This window comes from Pteropus medius, unplaced genomic scaffold (assembly GCF_902729225.1).
Source record: "Pteropus medius unplaced genomic scaffold, Ma_sr-lr_union100, whole genome shotgun sequence".
NCBI classification, from domain to species: domain Eukaryota; kingdom Metazoa; phylum Chordata; class Mammalia; order Chiroptera; family Pteropodidae; genus Pteropus; species Pteropus medius.
Window position 1 is genome coordinate 15,641,842 of NW_024349803.1, and position 12,397 is coordinate 15,654,238.

At 36.2% G+C, this 12,397-nt stretch overlaps 1 protein-coding gene across 15 annotated transcripts in view; it reads right to left on the bottom strand.

Moving 5' to 3' along the window:
• The window catches only part of ULK4 (unc-51 like kinase 4), a 378,927-nt gene that overhangs the window by 288,657 nt on the left and 77,873 nt on the right, over positions 1-12,397 (bottom strand). For 14 of the 15 annotated variants that reach the window (XR_005647494.1, XR_005647495.1, XM_039837390.1 and 11 more), the window contains exon 21: positions 7,315-7,497. The exons of the other annotated variant lie outside the window; for it this stretch is intronic. Coding sequence is in view for 12 of the 14 variants with exons in the window: in XM_039837390.1 (XP_039693324.1) it covers positions 7,315-7,497 (183 nt within the window). In the remaining 2 variants the exon portion in view is untranslated. The remainder of the gene's footprint in view (positions 1-7,314; positions 7,498-12,397) is intronic. 15 annotated transcript variants of the gene reach the window in all.

Below are 12,397 nucleotides of genomic sequence, written 5' to 3' on the forward strand. Positions count from 1 at the left end.
CGTGACACAAAAGAAAAACCTATATTCCTATAACATTCTTTAATTAAAGGTATAATATAACAGGGGAGTATTGACAAGTATTACTGTTATTTTCCCTTTTAATAGAGAGATTATACATCATTTCAGGTGCCTATTGATATACGAAAAGAAAATACAGACACACACATACAAGTAGGCAAGAATATGGAATTGTATTGTTAGCAAGACAGCAACAGAGAGCAGAAATATAATTTCCCATGAGTGCTTAACAGAGGCCAAGCTTTGCAGTGACAGTCACTGCTTCGCAGTGACATTGTGTGTCCAAGGCAGCTCGATTTTTTTTGCTATGCCATAGTCCTTTCACATGGGGTGCTATATTGCCAGGCAGGAAAAATTTACAGTCAGATATATGCTTCAATTTAAGGATGGAGATATATCTATATACCTCTGTCTATACATCAGTCTCACCTAGTTCCTGAACTAAAGCTACTCAAGCTAGTTTGTCGCCATTCTGATTCAAAAAAAGAATCGACACCAAGGTGTGCTGGAGTAATAGATCTGTCTCCACCCTTCCGGCATATAGACAGTAGAAAGCCCACTTCCTCACAGTCAACTCCTGATTCTACTTTATGCTCAGTGGTCCACGGACCATGATCACAAATCTATTTCCCATATCAACACAACCCCACACGCATGCACACGCGTGATTCCAAAACTATTCAAACAGCCACCAGCCAACGACTGAAAACCTCTTCTAGATTATAAGAAACTAAAGAAACATGATAACTGACTGCAATTCAAGATCTGGAACTTTCGTTTGACATAAAAGTACTACTGGGACAACTGCAAAATCTAAATAAGGTCTGTAGATTAGCTAGTAATACGAAATAAATGTTAAGTTCTTGATATTTTAGGAAGTATTCAGTGAAGTGACTGGAGGTAAAGGAGCATTCGGTCTGCGACCTCTTCCTGAATGGGTAAGCATAAATGTGTGCACGTGCACACACAACAAGAGATAGAGAAACCATAAAGCAAATATGGTAAATGTCAACCTTTGGTGAATGTGGGTGAAGGGTCTATTGCAATTCTTTGTATTGCACGTCCAGCACCCACTCAGCACCTACCCAAAAGGTGATCTGTGAGGATCAATCCAATAGCTAAAGTTAAAAATCCGAGCACCCTCTTTGACTCACTCTTCCTCCTCCCTCCCACATCCAAATGATCCCCAATTTCTGTGAGAACAACACCCCCACCATTGTTACTTTATTTCAATACCCCATTCTATATTTCTTGAATTACTATAACAGGATTGATCTAATTTTGCCTTCTTCCATCTATTCTACAAGATGCAGGTACAGTGAGCTTCTACAACAGTAAATATGATTGTTATTTGCCTATAAGATATTCTCAATAGTTGCTACAACCCTTGAGATGAAACCATTATTAAGAATCTTGCAAGATTAAAATATGCTTATGATTTTGAGTGACACAAACTAAACAATACCAAACACCAAAAATAAAAGATTGAGTACAAGATTTGTTTGTAATACAATAACTCCAAGTTCCTTAAGAAGATGCAGTACATTACAGAAAATTTTGGCTCTAAGTCTAAAAGGATCTGGTACCCTAAATACTCCTTTAGTCACTTCAGAAAAAAATGAATGAACAGTACTAACTGACTCCCTACAACTCATCGCCCAGGGCTCCATATTTAATCTTAAACAACGTGTACCGCGCTTCTAGAACCATGTTAATCTCACAATACTGGAGGAGGGGCGATTACAGACTGCAGGCAAAGACTGAGTGCCAAAGCAACCTTTAGAGAACCAAAAATGACCTCAGTCGCTTCAGTGTGCAATCCACTAGGCATTCTGCTTTGATTTAAATTCATCTTGCCATTCGGCTCAACATACCTAAATATATACGTAGAAAAAAAAAAAAACAGAAGCTATTTAGGTCTATAAGCCAAATCACAGCATGACAAATTTATGTTCAACATCCAAACGGTACTTGGCAGTGATTTCAGAATGGACATAGCTATATAACATAAAGATGGTATGATAAAATATTCAAAATGTTAGGAATAGGCTCAAATATGTGAAGTATCCATCACAAACAAAATGATATTTTTATTGAACTTAAGCAAAAGGATGAGACATTCCTCTAGCAGACATCATAAAGACAAAATTATTAAATGAGTAAAAACGAGCAATGAGATAGAGAATTTCAAAATTGTCTCTTGTAAATCTCAAGCAGTAAAATTGATCTGCTTCAATCAACTGTCACAGGTGAACATCAATGAGTACAGCCTGGCCATCAACTGATAATAGCTTAGCCTCAAGGAAAAACAGTGAGAAATCATGTGGTTAACTACACTGACAATTTTCCTGTTTAATATTGATAGAAATAAAAAATGTACCGAATAAATCTAAAATTGTCTTTGGATTATACTTTCCTTAAAGAAGTTTAACCAAGTTATCTAAGTAAAATGTCTCTACTAGAATATATTTATTAATATAGACACACCAAAAATATCACAATATGAACTCGTAATCTGATAACATGCATACGTTAATCACTATATTTTCAATGCTAGATTAGCAACGTAGCGATTTGTCAGAAAAAAACTTTAGTAGACTTAGCATTCAAATTTTCAAAATTCTACAGGCATGAATTTCACGATGATCTTCCATCGTATTTACAGACAGAGCCATAGCTTCTGGTTCAGTATTAACCACCGTTGTGCTACTTGGTCAGAATGCTAAACCCGAAGCACCGGTGTCAGTCAAACCAGCATGCTAAGACAAAAACGGAGATGGGAGCACGGCACAGGGAATGTAGTTAGCATTAAAATACTAGTAGGTGGAAAACCAGAGGAAAAAAGGAGCAATTAGAGGGATCGTTTTATAAACTATATAAATGTCTATCCAATGTACTGTATACTTGAAATTAAAAATTCTCTAGGGACAGGGGGAAAAAAATGGACAACAGCTACTGTAAAAATTAACAAGTAAAAACTTTTAAAGGCAGTATCTCTAGTCAATAACTCAGAAGGAAGCCATCTTACCAGTGAGCACGAACAAACTCGCCTGTGAAACACGGTAATTCGGCTTTAAAAATTAATGTTTAAGTCATTAAATGATCCCCAAAGCATATGAAGTGCAAAGTATGCGTTACCGATTCTCCAGCAACGAAGTGCATTCAAGGTTGCAGACCTCAGGGGGAAAAAATAGACGGAGGCAGAAGTAGTTCGAATCTACGTAACTTAAACAAGTTGATGTGAGTTTTTTAAGCTCCACTAATTGAAATGCATCAGACAGGGGTTCCAGGAGTTTTATATGCTTTTGATTTGCTAATATCAAGAACCTGGCACTGAGTTTATAAAGTAAGTTTTTTTTTCTGAGCCACACTAGTGATTCATTTACAAAGCAGTTGTCTAGTGTACTATTCATATACTTTTCCCCTTCTCTCTGTGTTTATATATACATATGCATGTATATACATATATGTGTGCATGTCACTGCAGGTTTAGAATGACATGCTATTCTGTCATCCTTATTCTCATTACTTGGCTTTAGCTTATTGAAACATAAAACTCATAAAAGTTATAAACACATCACTGAATGGGAAATACATAGATTATTGAACGATATACAACTGATCCAATGTCTATAAAAAGATTCTAATAGCATGTGTGTGTGGCAGCAGGGAGGATGGAATATGTGAATGCATGTATATGTGTCCAGATATATGCACAACGAATATGAATTTGAAGGAATATATCAAAAATTTTAAAGAGATTATCTTATGGAGGTGAGCACTTTATTTCAGTCCTTTGTATTCTGTATTCCATATATTCTGGATTATCTATACTAAAAATGTAAACTCTAAAATTTATAAAAGTTATAAACATAATCCGATAACAATTAATTTGCATTAGCTACTTTAAGTTTCTAGATATTATAAGTAGGAAAATTGCAATGACCTCATCCAATCTCTTTCTTCCCAATGAAACAGCAGGAAACACATTTATAAACTCCCAAACTCCTCCAGCCCCAGTCTTGAAGACTGAACATTTGTAGGGCACATCAATAGCTTGGAAAAACCAGAAAAATAAAACCACCAAAGTAACCAGAAATTTAAAGAAAAAGAATAAAGATTATAGGACAAGATTAGTAAATAGACTCACGACTAACTTATAAGGTTCTTTCTTATACCTGGTCAGGCCTTCTGGAAGCCTCTTGTTCATAGTCATTCAAGCATCTGAATTGTGAAAGGTTATCAATTCTCTACATCTAACACTGATGCAAGAAGTACATATAAAGTACCATCTAGCAATGGTTCAAAAAGTATCCCATTAAGTGGTGAGGGGAGGGCAATGGTTTGTCATTTTTTGTTTTGTCCAATTTCTCCGATGACCAGAATATTCAGAACACACGCTTTTAACCTGAGTCCTTTGTCACCATGCTGTGAACACTCACTTTTCACATAATGGTGTATGGAACGAACACTTGTTTGGGGTAAAGGGATCTTCTGCCATTTAGCACATCTATGGGCAAGTAGAGCCTTTTAAAGATGATGACACAGCATAAATCAAGCACCAATAACAAAAAGAGCTGCTGGACAATGGTCATCTGAGGACACTGATACCCACATAGCTAACGCAGTAGATAGTGTGAACTAAACAAATTCCTTCACTACATCAATGTCCACTCAAGAACATGAGCATGATTCAGAAGGAAATGATACCATCTAGTTAATCTAGTTTAAGATGAACTATAGTTATATAGATGTTATATAAATGTTATATAGTTATACAGATGTTATATAGTTATATAGAAGATGGCTATAGTTATATACTTCAAATGGAAAATCAGATTTATTAACTGCAAATAACTATAAAAACAGGAAGTATGCTGCTAATTTAAGAACCTAAACTATAGGTTTTATTATAAGAGAAATATAGCATGTGTCTTAATGACTGCTGGTTAAATTACAAGTGAATGGCACTCTCATCATCCACCTTTCTAGATAACAATCTAGCATCCTAGCATTACCTACGCAGAGCATCCTAAATGTACATTAACACCTGTGCTACTGTGTTAGTGGTGAACACAAATGTACACGTAACAGGACAGTCGCTGCATGAGAGTGAATACAAACCAAAAAATGAGAGGCAACCAGTTCAAGAATGGGAGAAAAGTTAAATTCTTGTAGTGTCACAAAATTAAAAATATGATAATTTTAAATGTTCTTAGAGAACATTGAACGACATATCACCTGTTCTAATCTTAATTTTATAAATGTGTGCATAAAACACACAGACTCACAGATAAAAGACTGAAAAAAGATAAACCAATGTGTTAACGGTAATTATCCCTGGGAAGTGAGATTACAGATGATTTCATTTTCTTCTTTAGGTTCTCTAAATGTTCTGCAGTAAATGGCAATTTCTTTTATTTAAAAGAAATGGCATGGACCTCCTTCAGGGACTGCATTTCAGTCGAAAAATACCATGATATACAGGCATCGGTTTCCTCAATAAGAACATGGACAGCTCCTCTGTGCCCAACAGTAAGCGGTATGCCTGGTGTTCGTTCCTGGGTCCCTTCCTCTTCCGCTCACCCCACCTGCCAGTGACCAGACACCTGAGACCACCTCAGCTTAGCAACAATAAGGTGAAAACACATGTATATAGAAACTCATGCACTTTTCTTTGAGTAAAAATAAAACAATGACCACCGTGTCAAAACCCCGAAGGCAGGCCCGTATCACGACCCAGCACGATCCGGGCATTCTCTCTCCTCCCCGGCCTCTTCCCATGTCCCTTCCTCTCTGCTGCCTGTCGACAGCCACACTGGCCTTCCTTCTCTCCCCAGGTCTCCTCAAATCTCTCACTCCTCAGAGAAGCTGAACAACAAAGTTTTCTTTTTACTAGCTTTGTGAAATATCCTATTTGAAACTAAATCAATCCATGCCTGTGTTAAGGTGGGGGGAAAAAACTGCTAAAACGCTCAACACAATTATCACAATTTACGCAGTCGAACTACTCAAGTGGTACTTCTTCTAATACGACAATAACACACTAGTGACTTGGAAAATTCAGCAGCAAAAATTAGATATACAGGCGGTTGGAAAAAATACTTTCTCTGAGGCTCGAATTTCTTAGCAGAATATAAATTGGACTGATCAAAGGCAAGTGGCTTGCTCTCTATTCTGACTTTCACAGATCAAGTTTCCTATGCAAACCATTAATAATTATTGAAATGCTAACTTTTAGTATAAAACCCAAAATTTAACATATTGCATTTAATGCAGGACCACGGCACACACTCATTTTCTACACTTAGCGTTACCTTCACCATGTTCTACAAAACTCCAATTTGACAGGTATCTCCCCTCCAAAAAAAGGATAATTGGTCCAATAAGTTTAAAAAACACTGCACACTACATTCCCCATTATGAAGATTCATAATATACATGAGCATATGAAAAAATGGGAAAGTTTGTACAATTGAAAAGACCACTTTAACTCATTGCTTTTCAAACATATATATAACCATGGTCCAGTTTTTTACCTGTTAACACCTCACTGAACACTATCACTCTAGGGCAGAGCTTCTCAAACCATAACGTTCAAACAGATCACCTAGAGATTGCATTAAAATGTCGATGCTGACTCAGCAGGCCTGGAGTGGGGCCTGAGGATCTGCATTGCCAGCATACTCCCAGGTGACGCCAACACTCTGGTCCAGGGAACATTCTTTAGCAAGGACCGAAGAAGACACTTTGAGGAAACTACCCTACGAGCCTTCTTGATAGTTATACCGTTTTATGATGTGATTTAATACTTATAAATGCGGCATAAAATAAAGGGATAGCAAAAGATTAGAAGGGGAGTAAGGTAAAGACAGGAAGAAGAGAGCTCTAGAGGTGATCTCCACTGGCAGAGCATTAGGCAAGAAAAGGAATAAAAATGAGTCAGAATATAAAGGGACCCTCCCTAAAGCAGGCGAAGGACATGGGGAAAGAAGATGGAGGCTGAGGAGGAGGTATAAGAAATACCAGCATATAGGGAGGCCTCACTTCCTAACTTCTCATTGTGAAAGTGGAACAAACAGGCAGAGCCATTTATTGGATTTCGGTTTTACTCACTAAAGACTCTCATAACAGCTTCAGATGAATGGCCTGCGGTCCACGGGTTTGGCAAAGTTCAAAAAGGGCCGCTTAAGATGAAAAGTAAATTCTACAGATACGATATTACTTGCTGAACCACTAAAATCGTGGAAGAAAACAATTTTTAAAGTAGAGTAATAGATGAAATCTATGTCAAACCTTTTCTTGGATTAGTCTCTGGAGATGAATTCCACGGGACAACATAGCAGTAAATAAGGTCAACATGTACTGCTGAACCTTGCAGATGGCAGAGGCCAGGGAATTTATGACCGAGTTCAGTCCCACCTTCTCAATGACGTTCTGGAAGGCAGTGGGAGAATGGCGAGTGATTCTGCACAAGGCCTGTGGGGACAGGAAAACAGACATGTCAGGCAACTAAGCAGGCCGCGGAAAGATAACGCACGCTTCTGTGTGAAAGAAGGCACTTACCTGGCTCCCTCGTTACTTATTTTGGCATAAGAAAGTTGGAAAAGTTCAACACGTTTAAAAATAAAACAATAATCCAGCTGCCGATGAAAACTAAAGTTGTTTTAGAACATTAGAGACTCATAATAATCATATAAATTATGAAGAGCTGGGGGGAGGTAGACGGAGAGAAAAATTTAAATCCTTCCTTCGATTAAAAAAAATTAGGAGGAGCTAACTAAAATGATAAAGCAATTCACAGGTCTATATAGAAAAACTTCCCTTTAAGTAATAAACACAATTAAGTGCCCTGTTTATGCAGACATTAAGCTAAAGGCTGAAAAGACAGTCATAAAAGTAAATAACATGTATTGTTTAGTATACAAAGAACGCTATCTGAGAATATCTAAAGACTATCTAATTTAATTCTCCCAACAACATATAAGAAAGGTTTTCTTATAAACCATTTTACAGATAGTAAAACTAAGTCTTAAAATATTTAAGTAATTTGCCCAAAGATATACAGCTGTAAGTGGCAAAGCTGAAATTCAAACGAGGTAATCAGACCCTTGAACTTTTCCTAAATCGCTCAAAGACTATTAGAGATAAAAACTTGTAATTAACAAACTACTAAAATTTAATACGTATTGTTAATAGAAGTGGACTCAGTAATTATGCTTGGAAAGACAGGAAAAGCAAGCCAACAACAGCTACATAAGTAAGATGATATTGAACGAGTTTCTGAAGGGTAAGTGGGAAATGGACAGGAAAAGGAATGAAAATTCTAGCCAGAGAGGAGAACAAGTATTCACATGGAGACGTGAAGATGCAGAGCATGTTCTAGGAAAGACAAGTTGTCTGATACAACTGGAGCATAGTTCAGGTGAAGGAAGAAAGAGGAACACATAATCCATTTAGAAAACTAGGCTGGACCAGTGATGGTCTATAAAGCTAAGGCCTTCGAATTTTATGCAACAAGCAGTGGGAAGACATCAAAAGTTTTAAGCAAAAGATCTGGATGGTCATATTCCATAGGAGACTTTTAAGAGAGAAATAAATTTAAGCTAGAAATAGCTTTATAAAAACACGTATTATAATTAATGTCATATAACCTCCTCCCTGATGTATATTTGAAACAGATTTATAACCTTATCGATAATGAAAAAATCAAATATAAGATGAACTGTTAAAAATATTATGATGTCAAAAGAAAGAAAGGCGAGAGGGAAGGAGGGAAAAGATAAAGACTTTGAAAAATAGTCTCATTTTCTTGAACATCTCAGGAAAAAATTGAAATTTTTTTTATTCCCGAGAATGAACTTCCTTTAAAAGTTATTCAAGAATAGACTCAAAATAGATTAAAGACTTAAATGTAAGACCTGAAGCCATAAAACTTCCAGGAGAAAACATAGGTGATAAAACTCTCTGATATCGCTACTAGTAATTTCTTTTTGGCTATACCTCCTTGGGCAAGGGAAACAAAGATAAATACCATATGATTTTACTTACATGCAGAATCTAAGTAATAAAAATAACAAACTAATCGAAAACAGTCTCATAAATATAGAGGACAATCTGGTGACGGTCAGAGGGGAGGCAGGTTGGGGGGGCTGGGAGAATGGGGTGAAGGGTTAAAGAAGTACAAATTAGTAGTTGATAGATGGTCATGGGGATGGGGAGCATGGCACAGGGAATGCAGTCAGCAGTAATATAATGGCTAGGTGGAGAAAAGAGCAATTAGGGGGAGCATTTCATAAACTATATAAATGTCTAACCAATCAATGTACTGTATACTTGAAACTAATAAAATAAAATGCTTTTAAAAACGTATTCCTATTGAAAAGGAAAACAAGTATTAACTGGAATAAAACTTAGTCTTCCACCAAAATGAAATGTTTAAAGTAAATGTATTTATGTTAAACCTCACTTCCAGTCTGCATGAAAATGCTAATATGACCTCATTATAACCAGAAGGAGGTAAATGCACATAGTAACAATGTAAATTTAGACGGACCCTCTCCAAACGCCTCATGGGAGTGAGACTGAGAGGTGACGGTAGGGAAAGGGCAAGGAAGAGTCAACTGGTTATGTCTGTGCTGTTCAAATTTTTCAAGTAAATGAATATTATCTTATAAGAATTTTAATTACGTTCCAACGCCATGACTATATTAGACATTTGGTCAAGTACTATATGGAAATAAACATTTACAGGAAAGTTTACTTTATTCATAATGTATGTATTTACCACCATTTCTGAAGTTACTGAGTCAACAAATATACTGAAAAATGAACATTTGCAAAGCACTTAGTTTTGTTCTCTAAAAGAATATATATATATATATCCCTTTCCTCATTGAACTGATTATCACATAAAAGTCTTGATATACTTATAAAAGTCTTGTCTTAATAATCACTGACGAATGAAAACAGGATCTCAAACTGATATCTGCACCCCCATGTTCAATGCCGCATTATTCACAATAGCCAAGGTATGGAAACAACCTAAGCACCAGCAACAGATGAAGAGACACAGATGTGGTATATACATGCAATGGAATATTATTCCATGAGAAAGGAGGAAATCCTGCCATTTGCAACAACACAGATGGACCCTGAGAGCATTATGTTAAGCGAGATAAGTCAAAGACAAATGCTGTATGATGTCACTTATATGTGGAGTCTTGAAAAACTGAACTCATAGAAACAGACTAGAATGGTGGTTATCAGGGTCAAGAAAGTGGGGGGAAATGGGGAGATGCTGGTCAAACGGTACAACTTCCAGTTTCAAGATGAGTATGTTCTCAGAATCTAATATAGTTAGTAACATTGTAATGTATACCTGAAAGTTGCTAAAAGAATAGATCTTCAATGTTTCGCCACCAAAAAAAGGTGGTTATATAATATGATGGAGGTGTTAGCTAACCCTATATAAACACCAAAGCAACATGTTGTACACCTTGAATTTACACAACGTTATATGTCAATTGTATCTCAACAGAGCTGGAAAAAATTAACAATCATTGACTCCATTTCAAACTTATACCATTGTATTCATTTACAGATAGCCATATCCAAATGAAATTCCACGACACAATTAAACTCTACTGTGAACACCTTTCAAATAACATTTCAGTCTCTCTCCTCTCTTCCAAGGGAGTTACAGATGCAGAGGTCAGAAGTCACAGTCTGAAAACTATGAAAGTAGGGTTCTTCAAGTCTAAAATCCCCACTGTGTAAGCTTCAGTAGAAAAGTAGCAGCTAATATCTGAAAACAGGAATATGGAAAATAAATTAACTAAAAACAAAGCTTGCTCTGAAAGTGAAAGTTTTAAATATTCATTGTAATAAACCTAAGAAAATGGCTGTTTTTGAAACCAAAACAGAATTGTTTCATTATTTTTATATTCCAAGGATTAAAAAATAAGAACATTTTAAATGGAGTCTCTCAATATTGTGCTACAATCAGAATTTTTCAAGCAAATTAAGGATTCTTCCCAACAGTAACTTTGACACAGAGAAACAGTAAGTCTTATCAGTAAAACTGACTTTCTATCAACATGAAATCCATACCCAGTCATAATGGAACATTTCTTGATAAGAAATTGGTCCAGACTCCTTCTTAGTGTACTTGGAGCACTTCAAGGGCAACCAGAGAGCTTCTCCTCAGAATGCTGCTCAAAAGCCTACGAGATCTTCCATTTAACTGGTCGCTTCTGGACATCACACACAGGTGACAGCTTCATGGAGGCTTAAGAGCACATTAGTGCTTGTATTTTCTGAATCAAAAAAAATTAAATCTCAAATCTGATCTTCAGTGATTTGGTTCTGAAGTATTTACTTTTTAAAAGTAAATCTTTTTAAGTTTGAGACTACATTCTAAAACTGGAAACAACAGTTCCAGTTCAAAATCCACCTCGAAATTTGCTTCAAAAAGATTATGCTACGTCCAGAATTTTGAAGTCTATTTTAAAAAAATAAAAAGCTTTCTAAGAAATAGACTAACAGACTAAAACAAAACAAACGAGAATATGCCACAGAGACATTATGTGGCCTACAAAGCCGAAGATATTTATTATCTGGCCCTTTATAGAAAATATTTGCCAACCTCTCATTTAAAGGGGATGATATAAACAGATGATCAGATGGCAACCATCACAGAGGTGTCTGGTTCAGGTAGGAGTCCTCGATGGGGCTAAAGTTTCATGAAGAAGTATGGGACAGACCCAGGTTGAGCCTCACCCTACAAAATAAAAGCCCTGTATTCTTTAAAATTGTAAATGACATGAAGTACACAGAAAGGCTAAGGAACTGTTTCATTTCGGAGGAGACTAAAGAGACATAAAAACCACAGGTAACACATGATACTGAATAAGATCCTGGAGCAGAAAAGAAAAAACAGACATATTGGGGATAATTGGCAAAATTTTAGTGTAAAATTAATTATTTAGTTGAATGCTAAGAACATAATATAAGAAGCCCAAGATGAAAGAATGAAGCTTAATGTGTCAGATGAAGAAAGGGCTAGAAAGTACAAAACTCTGGTGGAAATAACTGGAAAAAACTTTGCCAAGAAAACAAACTATGCTAATATAAACATGGAAATGATAACATTAACCCAATTAAAGTAAGACAGATTTTTGTAAAAGCCCAAGATTAAAATGGATGCCTTATGATATAATTCCAAGATGCCTCAAGAAAGTTCACTGGTATACTTTCTAACACCCCCTGATGCTTTCTCTGCAATTACTCAAATCATAATTTGGATTTTTTGTAATTTTGAAAGCATGTGGCTCCTGAAGCAGAGAGGTGTGTGTATGACAGAGAGAGACAGAGACAG